The sequence below is a fragment of the Prunus dulcis genome, chromosome 6 (genome assembly GCF_902201215.1).
Source record: "Prunus dulcis chromosome 6, ALMONDv2, whole genome shotgun sequence".
NCBI lineage: Eukaryota > Viridiplantae > Streptophyta > Magnoliopsida > Rosales > Rosaceae > Prunus > Prunus dulcis.
The window spans coordinates 20,243,602-20,264,060 of NC_047655.1; the positions used below are offsets into that span (position 1 = coordinate 20,243,602).

General features: G+C 37.4%; 2 protein-coding genes and 1 pseudogene across 2 annotated transcripts; all 3 read right to left on the minus strand.

Moving 5' to 3' along the window:
• Positions 1-7,399: 7,399 nt before the first annotated feature.
• Positions 7,400-10,845, minus strand: LOC117630081 (probable mannitol dehydrogenase). The gene is made up of 5 exons (XM_034362819.1): positions 10,736-10,845; positions 10,417-10,530; positions 8,153-8,666; positions 7,888-8,041; positions 7,400-7,695 (listed from the first exon to the last, which is right to left on the minus strand). Exons 1-5 carry the CDS (start codon positions 10,834-10,836, stop codon positions 7,487-7,489), a joined length of 1,092 nt encoding a protein of 363 aa, XP_034218710.1. The 5' UTR covers positions 10,837-10,845; the 3' UTR covers positions 7,400-7,486.
• Positions 10,846-13,268: 2,423 nt separating this feature from the next.
• On the minus strand, positions 13,269-16,122 carry LOC117630719 (8-hydroxygeraniol dehydrogenase-like). Its single transcript, XM_034363456.1, has 5 exons — positions 15,980-16,122; positions 15,753-15,866; positions 14,027-14,540; positions 13,703-13,856; positions 13,269-13,621 (listed from the first exon to the last, which is right to left on the minus strand). Exons 1-5 carry the CDS (start codon positions 16,075-16,077, stop codon positions 13,413-13,415), a joined length of 1,089 nt encoding a protein of 362 aa, XP_034219347.1. The 5' UTR covers positions 16,078-16,122; the 3' UTR covers positions 13,269-13,412.
• A 684-nt stretch (positions 16,123-16,806) lies between these two features.
• Positions 16,807-18,432, minus strand: LOC117630720 (annotated as a pseudogene).
• Between the last annotated feature and the right edge of the window lie 2,027 nt (positions 18,433-20,459).

Here is a 20,459-nt window from a genome sequence, read left to right on the forward strand (position 1 = left end):
ATCTAGGTATGGTTCTCCATCCTTTTTCTGTGCTCTAGCTGTTTATGTAAGTGGTTTGGATCGATTATGGAGTTTAAGAGGTCAACGTACACACCCATAAAGGGCTAGTGGTTTTGGCCCTTTTTTATATCCATATTTGGCCAGGGCCCGAGACCAAAAGTGTTCCCCTTGTTAGTCTAAACATGTTGGTATAGGTATTGTAGGAGTTTTCAGAATTTTTCGTCGTAGAATTTTCTCAAGACACCCAAGTCTTGTAGCGGTGGGTGGCGGCACGTGGGCCATTATGTTGCGGCCCATTTTTTCCTAAAATGTTCCCCAAGTCATCTTGAACACGAGGGTATGCTCGGAATTGAAGTTGGTTACCATTTGACTATCGAACAAATATTACACCTGTTGTGCGATATCCAGGTTTGATAGGTTTGGACCGTTAGATCGGTTCAAATTTCAATTATGTTGTTTCATGTACCTCTAGAATCTTGTAAGAACTTACGGATCGAGAATCAGACTCCCAATTACTCCAAGTCAATGATTCTATGGTTAAGCAAACCAATCGTCGTCCGATCGTGCAATTGGCTTAGATCCGACCACTCGATCGAGACCAAACTTTCAAGACTTGTTTAGTAGACTTTGGTGGACCTATAGGAACTTTCAGATCGGAAATCGGAGTTCGTGAGCCCTGCGGGCCTAATTGACCTAGATAATGGGTCTCGCCAGCCCGATTGGGAAGAATTGGTGAAGAGGTGTTTGTGTTTTGGTTGTTTGTTTTAAAATGGTGCATTGCTATGAGAGTTTTATTAAAAATTTATGAATTATTATTAAATCGCTTTTACTTTCAAAGCATGATATATTTATGTTTTATGGTGTAGACTTGGGTTGAGTTGATTTTAAATGTTTGGTTATATGTTTATTTGCATATATGTTGATAAGTGTGAGAAAGGAAAGGTTATGAAAACGAAATATTTTTTGCATTCAGAAAAAGAAATGTTACCTACGGAATACATAAATGTCTTCAGACACATGGTTGCCTTCAGGAATATTGATGTCTTCGGACATCCCGGTTACCTTCGGAAATATGGTTGCCTTATGGAATATTGATGTCTTTAGACATCCTGGATGCCTTCGAAAGTATTGATGTTTTTGAACATCCCAGTTGCCTTTGGGAAATGAAAGTGCCTTCGAACAACTCAATTGCCTTCGAAAAAGTCTACGCGTGTATGACATTGCCCCACAAGTCTCGGAGACACCCAAACTGTGTGGTGCTAGAATTTGTGTTCTCAGGTTGAGTATATCTCCCTGAGTTCTGCTAGGATTTGCATTTTCATGTTGAGTATATCTATATCTCCCTGAATTCTGCTACGATTGGGTTCTCAAGTTGACCATTTATCCGTGAGTTCTACTAGGATGTGCCACACATGTGGAATAGACCATTCTACATGTGTAGTACTTGGGATTGATGGATTATCTATGGAATTGACTGAGTATTTTTGGAGTACACCTATGTGGAGAACAGTGCAGTACTGATATGTTTTGTACAGTTAACAAGATATTCGTCGCCACCTTGCTCATGTTATCTGCACATGGTTGGCCAGGATCCCCAGCCACCTGCCCGACTTGTCGACATAGGTGGTTGGCTAGTTTCCCCATTTCCCCATTGCCTTCGGATTTGATGGTATTGCCATATACCATTTGGTATGTGATTGCAGGACATATGCACTAAATGAACGGTCGTAAGTATGGCTTTTAGGTAAAATATTTGGTTACATATGTGTTTGGATGTGTACAATGATAAACTAATTGAACAGTTAGGTACATAATTACAAGGCATGACATTCAATTATATATCTTGTTGAAATCAAGGAAAAGAATGATTCTAGAATTTTATTATTGGTTTCACCTTAAACAATATTATATTATCTAAATTGTGACTTTTGGTAGGAAGAATTACTTATGGCTTGATCCCTCAATAAGGTTACGTAGGAAACCTAGGTTCACCTAGGTGCAGCCACAAGTTTAGGATTTGTTGGTTATGCTTATGTTGGGCCTAAATTCGGCACGCCCAGCCCAAAATTAAAGAAGCCCATGTCAATTTTTGGCAGCCACCAAAGTTTACCTTGAATTTGGGCCAATTCTGGGCACGCCCAGTCTATTTCTGTCAAGAGGCCCATAAACATAACATTCAGGCTTTTTATCTACAAGGAGTAGAAATAAACTAACACAGCTTTTAAAAACTTCTGAAAATTTCACACCATTTGATCTCTACCCCCAAAAGGCAAAATCAACAGATCTTTTCTCAAAAGAGCCCCCACGTGACTTTCAAACTTTAGAAAAGTCAAAGTTTTCAACCATCTCAAAAAAGTTGATAGGGTGTTAATGAAGACAGGTATTAAAGGAAGACTTCTCCATTTTCGCAGCCCAAGGGAAGATTAAAATCCCTTTTTTATATGCAAAGAAACTCTGCACCAAAAGAAGATGGCATTTTCAAGAGAGAAGCGGACTACATTTTTTGAGATAAATAGGGAGTAAGAGAGTTGTTCATCAGAAAAAGCAAACTGACCATCACGGCAGATTGCATTCTTACATAGGGCAGTTATAGAATAAAAAGGATTAGGTTTTTTTCTTTCTTTCAGGAAAAGCAGGGAAATGATCACCATAGGAACTTATTGTTGATGGTTTTTCTCTGCCAGAATAGATAAACTTCCCCTTTTTTGTGGCATTTAAAATAAAATATCTTTCTTTGGAAAAATCTGCCGCCCATTATTAAAAGATTAGAAACCCCACTCCAGCATTTCCTATAAATTTGAGAGGATGTGAACAGATCAAAGGACAGCCAAAAAATAATCAAGACAAAAACTCTCCAAGTCATAACTGACAAACTCAAAATGATCAATTGATCTCAAAAGCCTTCAAACACTGAAGCAACCAAAGCTCATTGAGCCACAAGAAATAAGTTAGCTAGAATTCAAAAACTCTGAATTCAGTTCAGCTTAGAGAACCAGTTTTACAAAGTGAGATTTCTCTCGTTATAAATTTGGTTCAGCATAGGCCAAATCAAGCAAAGTTTAGGGTTCTCATAATATGAAAACCTCAACAAATTTATGGAAAGCCCTGATCAAGCAGAACAGGTACTATAATGCAGTTCCAGCTCAGTAATCATCAAATCCGGCCACTTTTGCCCCTTTTAAACTGAAGAGGCTCCAATTCTGCCAGTTCAAAAAGCTTCACAGGGCTTGAAATAGATTAAAGCTCTGCCAAACTCGAACGTTGGTATCGATTTACAGCTGAAACCTGACAGTTGAAGGTGTTGATGGTCTAATTCAGCAAGACATACCCAGTCCAGTCCGGATCAAAAGCAGTTATCCAGGCAGAAATTGAACTCCAACGCTCTTTTGTCTTTTTTAGAGTTGGTCTTTCTCTTTCTAAGCTTTGTAAAAGGCAGTTCAGCCTAAAACAGTTCACTTTCTTATAATTTATTCTGGCCAGAACTACCAGTTTTTGTACTGTGAAAAATTGTGAAAGTCCTTACCAGCCTGAGGCAGAAAAAGAACTTACTTGGGAGACATTCCCTACCCAAATTCACAGCCGTTTGTTCAGAATCAATAACTTTTGGCGCAAGTTATCTGTTTTCAAAGTCTACTAGGGCTTTTATTGGTAGCAATGGCACGCTTATACACAAAAAGAGAGTTGGTTTGTTGACCAGTCAATGGTTTTTGAGTCAATAGGGAACTTCATACTACCTTCACAGGACCAGATCAAAAACGAGTGAACAGTTTAGTTATGTCAAGAGGATTTTGCTGACTTATTTATGTTGGTAAAGAGGCGTATGAAGCCCATTGAAACTTTTGCTAATTGGTGTGTGGTCTATACCTTATGCTTGCTGAACGCTTGGGAAGTAAATTGTTTCTGCATATTTTCAAGTAGAAGTCAAACCCTAAAGTTGTTTTGGAATTAGGGCAAGAGTGATATTTTAGTAATTTGGGCTAGCACATGCCTGGTGTCTAATAAAGGGAGAGTTCTTCACGGATTCTAAGGGAAAATTTAGGATGGGTCCTTTCATATTGGTCTAGTTTCTTTTGAAGCTAAAGTATCACACATTGAAGTTGATCTCTTGGTGAGCTGCTAGTGCCGTGGAGTTGATGAGCTCAAGGAGGAGTTGTCATCTTTGTGAAGACTAGTCTTGTTGAGCTACTATGATTTAAATGAGGAGTTGTATAAAGATCAAGGGTGCCATGGAGAGGAGTTGTATAAAGATCAAGGGTGCCATGGAGATGAAGAGCTAGAGGGGCTAGCTATCATTCTCATGAAAACCTAGTTGAGTTGCATATGACCCAGAGTACGTAGGTGGAGTTGCACTGAGGTATAAGCTGCCACTTAGAGAGAGTCTAGGTGATTTGAGGTTGTATGTGTGCCTGTGTAATGATTTCCTTTTTAAACATATTGGATAGTCTAGTCAGATTATTGATGACTCCTAGTGTTTCTAGGGGTGAGTTTCTAGGTCTCCATGTTTTTTGTGTTGATGTTTTCTGAATGCTTGGTTTCTGAATCTGCTCATTACAAAGTTGCTATAATACATTTTTATATCATCTTGTTTTATTTGCCTTTGAGTGTTTGGATTAGGTAGTACATACTTAAGTCACCTTAGTTGTTGCTAGCATTGGGGAGTCTTAATTTGAGGGATCCTTCTGAGTGCCTAGGTTGTGACCTAGTTTTCTTAAGCTTGCAAGTGAATTGATTTCTTGTTGTCATATGGAAAAAGTAGAAGTCCTGCTCCAATTAACATTGGAACTGGAAGTGGAATGAAAGGTATAATCCATGAATATTGATATGTATATTCCATGAGTTGACTAATCATACTGTAGTATGTTTATGACCATCCCTGAAACAGGAGAAGCAGGAAGCAGACAACTACAAACCATGGCCAAAATAAAACAACAAACTTCCAAGCCAACACAAAAAACAAGTACCCCAAATCCACTGGAACAAAGCCTTAGAATTGGTCAAACATAAAACCATGAAATCCCCAATAACGAACTCCATTGCGACGCACTTCGCACCCATCGAACCCAAACTCGCATCCAAGGGAACAACATCCACACACCAGATGAAACCGAAGGCCGAAGCTAGCCCATAGCCAGTAGAACCAACAAGAACCAATTCATGGAAGGTGGTGGTGTAAGCACCCGAGTTGAAACTCTACCAATCTTCCGATTAAGAACAAACACGCGTGTTGAGGATGAATAGCTGCAAGCTTGGATTGAGGTTGCAACGAGTGAGGAAGGAGAGGAGTACAGCAAGTGATATGGGAGAGAGTGGTGGGGATCTGGGGGATGAGGACCATGGGGGAAAAGAGGATGAAAAACCAATATAAGTTGTGGCGATTTCTCTGAAATCCAAACTAAAAGGGGTTGGAGAGGAAGGAGAAAACAGAAACAACATAAAAGAAAGGGCATAAAGCCCTGGACTATTGAGACAGAGCTTAGAGAAACACCCATTATGGGTGGGAAATTGCAACCAACTCTCAAAACTGGTGGAGATAAGTGTTTGTAAACACGAATTTCCTGCGACAAATGAGACAAGAACACGTGTACAAAATAATATTGTATTAATGAAATTTAGGGTTACAATCTCTGTATTGAATCCTCTAATTCGATCTTCAAAGTGTTTAAAAAAAATTTGTGTTTGATACAAGGGTCGTAGAGACTTGATCTTGATCAAACGGGTAGCACGAAGCTTGTTTGGTGTTTGGGATTTTTCTATGGTGAAGGAACCGACACGTATTTGTTGTGCTTGGTGGCTCTTCCAAAGTAGGGTGAAGAATGCAGAGAGTTTTCTGTTTCTTCTTAGTGCTAGGTTTTTTTATGCTCCTTTCTTTTGTCTTGAGACCTCCTATTTATAGGCTCTTGTAGGATACTTGACCTAAATAACTTTCCCTATTTAAAACCTTGTTTTATGGGATTTTGATTTGATTTAAATCACTTCCCATAATCTGGCAATTTAACCAGATTATCTTCAATTGATTAACCTGATTAATATTTGATTTAAATCAAAGTCAATCACAGAAGATTCTTTCCTTTAATTTTGTCTTCATCTTGAACCGTTTGATGCACTCCGTCGGATGTCGCCATATGTCATTTTTGACAACTAATCTGATTTTGATGAGTCACACGCCACATGGGCGAATTACGGGGCCCATGATTTAATCCACCGAACCCTAATTATTTTCTTGTCCAATAAAATTTATTGCACCAAAATTTCTTTGTCTACGGTGTCCCTGAAACTAACAAAGACTATTCTATTCATACCAGATTTATATTTCATTCTTTTCCTGCCCCTTTATTTTTCTCCCATTTTATCATCTCTAACTAGTTTTTTTAAAATCCTAGCTCCAGCATGCCCTCTTATCTCTTTCACTCTCCATTTTATGACAAGCTTTTGACATGCAAATGCATACGAGATATAATAGTATCTAAAAGGGGTTGGAGAGCAGCCTTCATCCTCTGACTGCTGGTGCGTTGGACTTGACCTAAAGACTCCATCGCACCCATATCACAAACGAAAGCACCTCAAATAGTGGATGCCTACATATCCAGGATTTGCTGCTCGTTCTCCGTCCAGAGATGATCAGAACCGGGTTAGCTAGGGATGGCAAAAATCCCCGTAGGGGCGGGTCCCCGTCGGGTCCCCGACCCTAACGGGGGGAGATTTCGGGTCTAAATGGGTATCGGGTACGGGGATCCCCGAACTTGAAAAATCCCCGACGGGTATGGGGAGGGGATGGTATTGGCGTCCCCATCCCCGAACCCGGCCCGAAAATATATATGTTTATATTTAAATAAATAAATATATAATTATAATATTTATGTTTAACCCTAAGTTAACTTCCCTCTCCTAATTCTTCCTAATTTTCTATGGAATTTCATATTGATGTGATTTTAAATAGTTGACTTGAACTTTATAGTTAATTTGGATGTGTTTAATGATAAGTTAATATGAAACTTAATGTTAAAATGTATGATAAATATTTTTTTATGCAAAAAAATCGGGGATTTGGGACGGGTATGGGGGATAGTCCCCCGACGGGGACGGGGACGGGGATTCCCCGAAACCTAATAAACGGGAATGGGTTCGAGGATGGGGGCGGGGATGGAGAGCGGGGATGGGGATGGTATTGTCATATCCGGCCCCTACCCGACCCGTTGCCATCCCTAGGGTTAGCTTATCTTGGTTGGCTATATTGGTGCTGCTGAATTTCGGCAGATGTACGCTTGGGAAAAAAGAAAGATATATATATATATATATATATATATTCTACAATGATTTAGCGTTTAATATTTTATTCGAGATATATTTTTTACAAGGAAATCATGTGTCAGATCAAATACTGACAAAATAAAGAAGGCAATATTCTATTAAGGGGTTTTAGCCCAACTAATTATTCGCATTAATTCAGTAATATACCATTCCGTTTTTTAGTCTCCTTACGAAGTCTTCAAGGCTTGGTAGCAGCCAAAGTGTTTCCAATGTCAATCACAAATCGGTATCTAACGTCATTTTTCGCGAGACGATCCAATGCTGTATTCAAATAATCCATTGAAATAAGTTCAATTTCTGCTGTTATGTTGTGTTTTGCTGCGAAATCAATCATCTCCTGAGTTTCCTTAGTCCCTCCAATTCCACTACCCGCCACTATCTTCCTTCCTGCACTCACATGTTTGTAATAGTTTTAATAAGAAATTAATAAGAAAAATTATCTTTACAGATTATGTGGAAACATCATGTGCTTATATTGATCATGTTAATTTTTGTCGAAACATGCCGCCAACATTTACAGTTTAACAAGAAAACATTATCCTACACGTCAAATTACATATCCTGGGGTTTTATGCTTACCCGTGATTAATGGAAACACAGGCAGCTCTAGTGGCTTTTCCGGTGCACCCACCAGAATAAGCTTCCCATGTGACTTCAAAAGGCCAATCAGGGGAACAATGGGATGCACAGCAGAAACTGTGTCAATGATGCCATCAAATGTGCCCATGGCAGCCTGCAATTGAAACCCAAAATATATTTGTACCGAACAATTACAACTAATTAAAGATCCTAAACAATACCAAAACATATATATTACAAATGGGCTAGAAAAATAATTGTTAACCTGCAATTGATCCTGGTCACGGCTAACTAAAAACTCATCAGCACCCAAATGGTTCAAAGCTTCATCTTTCTTGCTAGGGGAGGTACTAATCACAGTCACCTTTGCCCCGAGGGCCTTGGCAAATTTCACTCCAACATGACCAAGCCCGCCAAGGCCTACAATGCCAACATGCTTCCCAGGTTCTCCTAAACCAAAATATTTCAAGGGGCTATAGACTGTGATCCCAGCACAAAGCAGAGGAGCGCCAGCATCCAGTGGCATGTTCTCAGGGAAACGCACAATGTAACGCTCACTGGCAACCATTGTGTCTGAGTAGCCTCCATAAGTTATTGTTCCGTCGTGGTAAATGGCGCCGTAGGTAAGTATCATTTTGGGGCAGTAATTTTCAAGGTGGTTGTTGCAGCTCTCGCATGAATCACAAGCACCAACCATCACACCTACGCCCACTTTTTCTCCCACTTTTACTTTCTTCACCTTGCTTCCCACTTCTGTCACTTCACCCACAATCTCGTGCCTGCATGCAGTCATCCGAGTCAAATGACTTTTTTTTTTTTTGGTTGCGTTTTTTTACTTATTCTGGAGATCACAAGAGTTTAGATGTTTTTAATCCATGCTGTCGTAGATGCTAATCTTATCAAATATATACGTTTTTTGAGTTCTTAGTAAAATAGCCCAAAACTAATCTGTTCTTTAAAGAAAATGTTAGGAAGACCAACTTGTGTACCATCTCTCTAATAGAGATGAGGCCCATTATTTTGGTGGACTCTACCTCTATTAAAGAGATGGTATACAAGTCGGTCGGTCTCTAAGACCATCTCCAACTATTTGGGTGAAAACCTAAATTTTCAGTTGTGAGTCCAAAATTCTTCTCCAACTCATGTATTTTGAGAGGTGGAAATTTAAGAAATGTGAAATTTGGGATGGAATTCCAGTCCAAGTTTTGCCTAGACTGGTAATTTGTGTGGAGCCCAAAGCTCTGTTTTGTAGCCCATGTGAAGAGGAAAAAGAGGTGGGCCCCGCGTGAAAGCAAAGCTATCTGGCCAGCAGTCCTTTTGAGCGACACATAGTAGCTTCAAGAGAGAGAGACGTTGGAATCCAACGACTGAATTTCAAAAGCTATGTGGGGTTTTTTCTTTTTTCTTTTTTAATGCTACAGCTATATGCTTTGGAACAAAATGCTGTTTTGTTTTTTGTTTTAATAATTGAAAAAATTACTTGTTTTTATTTTTAAGTGAAATTCTATTATGCTTTGAAATTTTAATTTTTTTAGGTAAAAATGTTCACAAATTTAAATCACGAATGTTGAAATAAAAATAATGTCAAGAAAAATTAACAACAAAAAAATTATGGATTAATCATTCTAAACAATTTAATTAAGTTGTGGACTCAAATTATGAGTCTGCAATGTTGGAGGAAAAAAATTTTGAATCTTGAAAATACATGAATAGTTGTATTTTGGAGGGTGGAAATTTAAGTCTAGCCTCAACATAATTGGAGATTGTCTAAAGATGGTCATCCTAACATGATCCATTCTCTAAAATAGATAGTTTTTTTTTTTTTTTTCCATTTTCGCCTTCATACCAGTAATATTAAAACCAAGAATTCCTCATCCCCACACCCCGCCCCGTTATAAAAATAGCAAGAAGAAAATAAATTTTGAAGGAGAAAAAACAAAAATTAGAAACTATGTTATACTCGAGCAGCATGCAATACAAAATTTTTGTTTTAGACTTACATTTTTTTATGAATTATTTAATTCAATATATTTCACATGTGGAATATAAAATTTGGTGGAAGTCCTAGGACACAACTAGAAATCACTTAATAACATATTCATATGAAATATAAGTAATAATATTTACATATATGTATAAATCCTAAACAAGTCAGTTTGAGTTGGAGATTAGAATACCATCCACGTCCCTTCCCTCCCGTCATACCTGAAAATTTCCCCATACTCGATTTTTATCCTTTGTAGGAGACCCCTTCTTTTTTATTATTCTGAAATTTCATATCTTTGTAAAACGCAACCCACTTTGAAGGAAAAGAAGAAGGGGGAAACACGGTAAAATAAAGATAAAGTGATGAAGAACATTCGTGCCAATGAGTTTGAACACAAGTGGAATTCGAAGGATATTTTAAGTTCTAGGTTCAATTGTAAACAGTGGTGGAGCCTCGCATACATTTTATTTAAAAAAACTGTGTAAACCAAATAAGAAAAAAAAAGTGAAGAGAAGATAATCAAAGTTTGATATTATACTTACCCAGGAACTATAGGGTATATAGAGAAGCCCCAATCATTCTTGATGCTGTGAAGGTCAGAGTGGCATATGCCACAGAACAACACCTTAAACCGCACGTCCTCATCACCTGTTGCCCTGCATATATATATCATTTCAATACTGTTAATGATGATTGAAAAGGGCCTTGATTTATAGATTAGTAGTCTCAAGTTCGAACCCCCATGAAACCGTGATAGTGTGTGTAAAACCCCATTCTTTGTACTTTAGACTCTCACTTGTACTAAAAAGAATCTGAAAAATAAAGCCCCTTTTGTTTCTGGATTTGAAAACAAGTTATCACCTTCTGGAGAAGTTAAAGGGAGAGAGATGCCCCGATGTGCTGTCTCTGGCAGCCCAGCCAAATGCCTTAACAGGATGTTCTTGTTCTGGTGCCTTTGCCATTTTTGTTGCACAGAGAAACTAATGAGGAGAGTTACTTGACTATAAGGTGGAGACTTGGTTTGCTTAATAATTATCACTAAAAGCTTTGGTACGTATAAATACTGAGAAAGAGGGGCTGTCCACTTGTCTGGGTGCCCTGTTTAACAAGCACAACGTAAGAGCTGGAAAATTCAAATATATACGGTAGTTGCATGTCATACCAACATCATTCATAGTTTAGTTTAAATGTTAAAAATCCTTCATATAAAGAAACGAATGTTTGGAAGCGAAAACAAAAAACAAAACCCTAATAACTTCAACCATATACACAAGTAAAGGAAAGAGTCCAACAAAAAAAGCAGTAAAGAAAAGAGAAGATTATTTAATCTTTAGAATTCCAAAAAAATTCACTAAAACTAAAAGTTGGGTTCGTTTGGTTTGACTTATCTAGGAAACACTTTTGCTCGTAAGCACTTCTATAAAAAAAAAAAAAAAAAAACCGTTTTTACTATAAAATTGTTGAAATTTTCATATATAAGAAATCCAAAAGCACTTGGTAGTGATTTTTGAAAAAGCATGTGGTAGTACTTCCAGCACATGGCATGTGCTTCTCCACCAAGTGCTTATGTGACCTATAAGCACTTCTAAATTTTTTTTGTCAAGCACTGTCAAAAGTGCTTTTGATTGTCATAAAGTCTTTCTAGAAGCACTCTCAAACAAACCCATATTATTTTGGATAATGATATTTTACTCTTATACTAGTGTTCGAACCCTCTCCCTTAGCACCACTCATATAAAAATATTTAAAAAAATAGTGACATTCTACCTGCCCTTGTGGTACCAAGTCCGGTTGGTCCGGGGTTCAATGAAGGTTGGTACTTCATTATTCTCTACAAGACCCATAATGACAAAGTGTCTATTCATATTTATTTTGACTATACTATCCATTCCGATTAATTTTTATTTTATTTTTATAAAAGAAGACTAGCGATTATAATAAAACATATCGTGTAACGTTCCTAAATATACACCTATATATTGAACAATATAAGTTGCAATGATACTTTCTTAAATAATAGTTTTGGGTGTCTGACCAACAAAAATAAAAAATAAAAATAAAATAGTAGTTTTTGAGTGCATATGTCGTACAGTTGTTTGTATTTTTTATTTTTTTTAAGTGGTTGGTGTAAGTGGTTGGTGGGTGTAGTTAAAAAGGACCATTCGGTGGAGGATTTTTTACGCTAAGAGCAATTTCAGCAGTAAGACTGAGGCGCGGGCTGGGAGTGTTTTGGGCCAAAAAAGCGATTTCAGCAACAAAGGCTTGCTCAGACAACAAGTGGACCCCAGCAAATTGGGCTGGGCTTCGGGAATGCTGGCCTGACTTGGAGCCCGAGTTTTGGATGATGTCAGCGCGCTATAGTGCCGCCCATAGTCAGCAGCCACATGGTGTCGTCTGGGCTCTCTGATCGAATTTTTTCCTCCAATCCAACAGCAGTAAATTTTTGTGCAATAAAATAATGAAAAAAATTAGAATTTTTTTTTTAAAAACCCCAAAAAATAATGAATTTTTTTCTATAAATACCAACCAATACTCTTCACTTTTAACACCAAATCCTCATACATTTTCGTCTCTTTCAACTATTATACACTTTCTATTTAATATTTTTTTCACTTTCGATTTTTATTTTTCCGAAATCTTATCCGAATTTTTTTTTCCGATTATGAGATATGAATTTTATAATAAAAATTGATACGTAGGAACCTAAAAATCTAATCCGAAAATATTATCCAAGTTAATTGTTTAGGTAAAAAAAATATGTGGAAAAAACAAAAAAATGAATAGTATTTGCCACGGCAAAGGGCAACTGCGGGAAACTCACACAGCCACTATTCACGTGAACAGTAGCTGCCCTAGCCCCCCTTGCAATGACAAGGGGCAAACTGCTGGAAGTGCTCTAAGTGAAGGTCGTTGGGTTATGAACTTAATTATGATGTTATCCCTAGCCAACGTGACTGTTTTTACATTCAATACATTTTGGTCACTCAACTCCAAAAATAGTTACAAAGATCACTCAATTAGGTGTTGTGTTGCACAATTAGTCCCTACCGTTAGAGAGACTTGACGATAGGGAGTAATGGTACAACACAACACCTAATTGAGTGACCTCTGTAACTATTTTTTGGAGTTGAGTGACCAAAATGTAACTTCGAGTATAGTTAAGGGACCATTACTACAAATAACCCTTATTTATTTATTTATTTTTTGTTATTTCGTTTTTATAAATATTTAGAATGAATTTCCAAGTTTATATGTGGATTCAACGGAAAATTAGACAAACTTGACGAAAGAGACTAGTAATGCAACACCATACATAATTGGGAGATTTCTGCAGCTATTTTTGGAGTTGAGTAACCAAAATGTAACTAAGTTCAGGACCATTGCTACAAAAAAAAAAAAAAAAAAAAACTCTTCAATTAATGTTTTGGCATTTGAGTTCTTATTTCAGATATCAAATTAAACACCGACGAAACAAACCCAGCAATGCATAACTCCAAGCACTTGGATGATGAATTTTCATTCTTCTCCTGCCTAGTCTTCAAGACTTGGTAGCAGCCAAGGTGTTCCCAACATCGATTACAAATCGGTATCTAACATCGTTCTTAGCAAGACGCTCCATCGCTGTATTCACATACTCCATTGAAATTACCTCAATCTCTGCCGTTATGTTCTGTTTTGCGGCGAAATCAATCATCTCCTGTGTCTCCTTCATGCCTCCAATTCCACTACCCGCCAACACCTTCCTTCCTATATTCACATTTTGATTTTAGGTTCTAGAGTGTCTGGATCAAAATAATTGACAAGATACATACATACATAAATGCTTACCCACGATTAAAGGAAACACAGGGAGCTCAAGTGGCTTTTCTGGTGCACCTAGTAGAATAAGCTTCCCATGAGACTTCAAAAGACCAATCAATGGCACAATGGGATGCACAGCAGAGACTGTGTCAATGATGCCATCCAATGTGCCCATGGCAGCCTGCAATTGAAAACCCCAATATATAGGATTAGGCATATAAATTTATGCATATACTATATTCCTAAATCCTCTGATTAAATATATTAATGAAAATTAATCCGATCTCTCAAACTTAAAAGCAGGAAGAACAACAAAGGGAAACATATCATAAACTGGCTAGAAAATTTAACCTGCATTTGGTCCTGGTCGCTGCTAACCAAGAATGAATGAGCACCAAGTTGATTCAAAGCTTCATCTTTCTTGCTAGGGGAAGTACTAATCACAGTCACTTTTGCCCCAAGTGCCTTTGCAAATTTGACACCCACATGACCAAGCCCACCGAGCCCTACAATGCCAACATGCTTACCTGGCTCTGCCAAGCCAAAATATTTCAAGGGACTATAAACTGTGATCCCAGCACAAAGTAGAGGAGCACCAGCATCCAGTGGCATATTCTCAGGGAAACGCACGATGTAGTGCTCGTTGGCGACCATCGAATCCGAGTAGCCTCCATATGTGAGTGTTCCATCGGTGTAAACGGAATTGTAGGTAAGCACCATTTTGGGGCAGTAGTTTTCAAGGTCGTTGTTGCAGTTGTCGCAGGCATGGCAAGCACCAACCATACAACCCACACCAACTTTATCTCCCACTTTCACTTTCTTCACTTTGCTTCCCACTTCTGTCACTTCCCCAACAATCTCGTGCCTGCAAATTAGGCAATTTAAATTCCAAGGGGGTATGGTAATACTCGTACTGCGTTGAAAAAACGAAACTACAAATGGATCTCACTGCAAAATAAAGAGTAATTATGGTGGGAGACTATATGAATTTTTTCTTCATGTACTACATATATCTCTACAAAAGTAGGAATTGCTAATTCTGATCACCTCTACTTTTCTTACTAAAATTATACAAAAGTATCCAAATGCTAACTATCTTAGAAAAAGTAATAATCCTAAAATGTTTAAGAGCATCCACAGTGGGGGGTGTATTTTCGGGAGTGTAAAGCCACTTTTACATCCTCTTTATACTTCCGAGGGGTGTAAATGTGTTTTTTGCTCCAATGAAAAACGATGTAAATCTAAAGATGTAAAACTTTTCTTAGCTGGGTCCCACTTACAAAAAACGTAAAAAAAGATGTACAATTGCATCTATATTTATATCTCATAGTGGTGATGTAATTATACATTTATTTACACGTCCTATTACGAGTGATTCCAATAACAACGAATATATATTTAACATATACCTTATTATGCTCTAAAAACTTGGGATAGAAAAAGGTTGTGCCTAAACGACATCAATATATATAAGTCCAAAAATAAGAATGACATCACACTATTACCAAGAAAAAGGTGTCAAAAAATTAATAGTTAAAGTTTACACTCTCAATCTTATCGTTTCCACTAAGCCAAATATTGGCACTGGTTGAGATGTGTGTATTCGTGTCAAGCATCTCCAGGATGAGGCGAAAGGGTAGTTAAACCTTGTCAAATCAGCAGTTATATGCTCAAAGGAAATAGACAATTAGATAGGTAAAATATACACACTTTTTCCAACAAATAATGCTGCTTACTTCAAAAATGAATAGGTATATTTTGGCTTTTTATGATAAAATATTATCGTCATTCTCTCACCTATACTTTCTATCAATAATAACAAAAAGAATAACTTCATGAACAGTACTGCTTGGGTGAAAAAATTATTCTTCATCGCAGATGAATCACGGTTTGATGTAATATGTAAAAATAGTTTATTAAAATTACAAAAAGAAAAGGTTTTGCACACACATGTAACTGTAATATATATTTATATATATACAAGAATGAATTACTTTTTACATGTTTATTAACAGAGAAGAAAATAAAAGAAAATACAAAAGAGGATAATAAAAAGTAGTTTGATGGTTATTCGTACCCCGGAACCATAGGGTACACAGAGAAGCCCCATTCATTCTTGATGCTGTGAAGGTCGGAGTGGCAAATCCCACAATACAACACCTTAAACCTCACATCCTCATCACCCGTTGCTCTGTGTATATATATATCGACAGAAATTATGGAACTAATTAATGTGGAAAAACAAATTGGGGAAAAACTATATAAATTAAAAATCTGGAAAAAAAAAAAAGGATGAATATTTACCTTCTGGAGAAGTTAAAGGGAGAGAGATGCCCAGATGTGTCTCTGGCAGCCCAGCCAAAGGCCTTCACAGGATGCTCTTCTTCGGGGGACTTTGCCATTTTTGACGCACTGAGAAGCCGAAGTGTGTCGAATCTCTCAAGACAAAGTATGTTGAGTGATCATGAAAAGCTTGAAGTTTGGATATAAATAGACTGAAAGTGGGTGGTAGGGCCCGCAGGCATAATGTTTCCATTCCACTTCTTTTTTTTTTTGGTCAAGAGTGTTTCGACTTTAGTTGGGTGAAGTGATTAACAAAATATTTACACGTGTTACCCAAGTGGTTGGGAGTAGTTGATAAAAGCTCACTATAGGTCCACAAGTTCGGTAATGACTTTGAGTACCATCCTTAGAGAGCTCAAAGGTTCGAGTCTTGTGAAGAACCTTTTGGAGAAAGCTTTTTATAAACAGCGCTCCGACTCGGAATAGTAACCCACTATTATTATTTTTGTAACCGAAAATATATATATATATATATATATATTTACATTTGTTCTTTCGAGTTGTTTCGAGTCCTCTCTCTGTTTTTTTTCTGTTGCCAAAAGTTTTGAGTCCTATCGACTTGGCCAAAATCACATCCATAATGCAAGATGCATATTTAAAGTTGTAAAAACCACTTTTACATTTCCATTTGCGCTTCTTGCTTGTGGGAGGCATTGACCAGAATGTCACAAACAAAATGTTACATGTATTAAAACATAATTTTATTTGTTTTATAATTCTATTAGATTTACTTCCAACAACATACAATATCAGTGAAACATTGAGACTTGAAATTGAAGTACAAGTCTTCAGGGCTTGGTAGCAGCTAGAGTGTTTTCAATGTCAATGAAAAATCGGTATCTAACATCGTTTTTAGCAAGACGTTTCATTGTTGTGTTCACGTAATCTATGGAAATAATCTCAATCTCTGCCGTTATGTTGTGTTTTGCTGCAAAATCAATCATCTCTTGTGTCTCCTTCATACCCCCAACTGCACTACCGGCCACCAATTTCCTTCCTATATATTCCCATATTTAAATATGTTAGGCTCTAAGCAAAATTTGATAAGATTATTATAAATTTTTCCATGAAATACAATGCATAAAATGGCAAACGTACCCATGAGTAAAGGGTAGACGGGTAACTCAAGTGGCTAATCCGGTGCACCCACCATAATAAGCTTCCCATGAGACTTCAAAAGGTCAATCAAGGGTGAAATTGCATGCACAGCAGAGACTGTGTCAATGATGCCATCAAACGTGCCCCTGGCAGCCTATAATTAAAATTCAATGTGTTCCAAATAAATTAGAACGACAATGATAACAGACTAATAAACAAGTAATGGTAATTATATATACATTAATTGTCGCATCATGTGATTAGTTAATATCGTGAGACAACATAAGTGGCTACAAACCTGCATTTGGTCCTGGTCGCGGCTAACCAAGAATGAATCAGCACCAAATTGTTTCAAAGCTTCGTCTTTCTTGCTAGGGGAGGTACTAATCACAGTCACTTTTGCCCCAAATGCCTTGGCAAATTTCACTCCAACATGACCAAGCCCACCAAGGCCCACAATGCCAACATGCTTCCCAGCCTCGGCTAAGCCAAAATATTTCAAAGGACTATACATTGTGATCCCAGCACAAAGAAGAGGAGCACCACCATCAAGAGGCATGTTATCAGGAAAATGAACTATGTAGCGCTCATTGGCCACCATTGTGTCTGAATAGCCGCCATAAGTTACTGTTCCATCGTGGTAAATGGAGCTGTAGGTAAGTACCATCTTGGGGCAGTAAATTTCAAGGTCGTTGTTACAGTTATCGCAGTCATGGCATGCACCAACCACACCCCCCCCCCCCATGCCCACTCTATCTCCCACTTTTGTTTTCTTCACCTTGCTTCCCACTTCTGTCACTTCTCCCACTAGCTCGTGCCTGCATGCAAACCAAATTATATAAACTCCGAGTTTGTGTATAATTTGTCACAAGTCTAGATGAGGTCATCATTTTTTTATATTAGCATATTACGACGTATAGATTCTCCTATCATCACATATAACATGACATATGTTATAAACTTATTTGTATTAATGCAAATGAGTTGATGCTCATACCCAGGAACTATAGGGTATGTACATATACCCCATTCATTCTTGATGCTAGAAAGGTCGGTATGACATATTCCACAATACAACACCTTAAACCTCACGTCCTCATCTCCAGTTGCCCTGCATGTACATATATATAATGTCAATTAACGCAATGATTATTGAGAAAACACACAAACAAAAAGGGTATAAATAATGTAAAATTAAAAAAAATGTTGAACTGTTACCTTCTTGAGAAGTTAAATGGAGAGAGATGCCCGGTCGTGTCTCTAGCAGCCCAGCCAAAGGCCTCGAGGGGGTGTTCTTGTTCGGGTGTCTTCACCATTAAAACAGAGAGTCTCAAGAAACAGAGAATAAGCAGAAGTGTTAATGCTTCAAAAACCTACAGAGAATAAGCAGAAGTGTTCTTGGAGACAAGAAGGCGCAGGAATGTTTATGAAAACATCACCAAAAGCCTTGGTATATATAGTATTCTGCCAGTGTTGGATGACGTGATGAGTGAGCTGTAGCTGCTAGTGAAATTGTTTGACCATAAAGTGACATATACACATTCAACCAATATGCGTCTTTGGGTAGAAGCTAGCTAAATTTGTACCCGACCCGAAACTTGTTAACAATTCTAATAGACTTGCCCAAAAAGAGAGAGTTTGACGAAGCATCTCATTCATTCCAACAGAGTGGCTGATCAATTGATAATGGCGTGGTGACACTCTCCTTGGGAACAAGGCCGAAGGTGAGTGGAACTTGCCAACTTACCGGGCGGGCCTCTTCTTCATATAGGTATTAAATATGCAAAAAGGAAAATACTTAACAAAAAGGAAAATACTTACCAATGATAGTTTCTCTCACATAGTTTCAAAAAGGAAAATACTTAACAACAAATTTTTTAAATAAATCCTCAGCATAACTGATATTTTTCTTTGGGCTGCGTATGGAGAGACTCTAGAATTCTCATTGATAGCATTACAGAGAGATTCGTACTAGTGCCAAAGATATATAATTCTTTGTTCTAGTTTTTTAGGAGGTTGATTTGAAGTGTGTGATTATTAGAGCATCTCCAATGCAAAGGTGTATAAGAGGATGTAAACCAAATTTACATCTAGTTTGGCCGAAAATCTCTCCAATGCAGAGGCGTATATTGATGTAGATTTAGCTCAACTATAGTGCACATAAATCATAGAAAGTACGATCATATGGTATAACTTGTACATGTGTTATTTTATATATTGACAACAGGGTTGATATTTCCCTCTTTCAAGAAATAATATCAATAAATATCCACTTATATTATAACATGTGAACAAATTATACCACATAACAATAGTATAGTAATATTCTATAATCTCTTCATCGTGAGGTGAGATGGGAAAAATAATGAAAATCTACATCTAATTTTACATCTTATGTTGGCGGCCCCCAGAGCTGAAAAGGAGGAGAGAGAAATGGACCATTTGGTTCATGCGTCCTATATGTGTGAGTAATACATATTCGTCAATGGGTCGAGCTGGACTGAGCTTCAATTAACAAAATGAAATTAACGGGCTGAGCTGGGCTATGATTTTTCCAAAATTTCAATACTTAGGTCCGCCCAATGGGCTAGGCTATAGGCCGACTGGGTCGTGCCGTAATGGGCTTTTTTAATCTCGTATTTTATACTCGAAATGGGATTTTTTCAGTCATTAACAAAAAAACTTCTTAATTTTAGATCCTTCAATCATAATAAATCATTCATAACCTTACTAAACAAATCATAATCAATCTTTAGTTTAACATAGATAGTGCTTTTCTCCGTCTTGAATTTATTTTCCGTTAATGTGCCATCAATGACTTCATTATAAAGGATGAATCGAGAGTAGGATTTGGGTTGAACCCTTTTGTTTCATCTACAATTATGGTAATATTCCCCGGAAAATAATGTCGACAGAAGTAAGAAACTCTCTAAACGAAACCCATGGGCTATAAATGACGACCCCTGTTGATAACAAATTGATTTGGACCAAGCGTTAAAATACTTGTTATATTTAACCTTTTGAATTATCAAGCAATTGTGCATAAATAGTAAAACTTTGCCATGTAGAGTACTGCATTTCAAAATCACAAAACCTATGTGCTGATAGCCAACAGGGTTTAGTTCAGTGGAGGGCCTTGACCTGGATATCAATGATCTCAAGATTAAACGCTTGTGACACTTTGATAGTGTGTATGAGAAACCCCTTCACTTGTATTAAAAATAAAACATGGGTTGTGATAATAAATGCTATTCGTTGTAAGCAATAGCTCATATTGAGCCTTTAGTTTAGACGTCTCCAACAATTATAAAACCTAAAATTTATTATGCCTTTTGAAACTTTT

Excerpts from the sequence above, each read along its gene's own strand:
- LOC117630081 (XM_034362819.1), bottom strand. The coding sequence starts at position 10,836 with ATGGCAAAGGCACCAGAACAAGAACATCCTGTTAAGGCATTTGGCTGG. Across the intron at positions 8,042-8,152 it reads GTGACCAGGATCAATTGCAG|GCTGCCATGGGCACATTTGA; the intron begins GTTAACAATTAT and ends TTTCAATTGCAG. Across the intron at positions 7,696-7,887 it reads TGTGTTTCCATTAATCACGG|GAAGGAAGATAGTGGCGGGT; the intron begins GTAAGCATAAAA and ends ATGTGAGTGCAG.
- LOC117630719 (XM_034363456.1), bottom strand. The coding sequence starts at position 16,077 with ATGGCAAAGTCCCCCGAAGAAGAGCATCCTGTGAAGGCCTTTGGCTGG. Across the intron at positions 15,867-15,979 it reads CCCTTTAACTTCTCCAGAAG|AGCAACGGGTGATGAGGATG; the intron begins GTAAATATTCAT and ends ATATATACACAG. Across the intron at positions 13,622-13,702 it reads TGTGTTTCCTTTAATCGTGG|GAAGGAAGGTGTTGGCGGGT; the intron begins GTAAGCATTTAT and ends ATGTGAATATAG.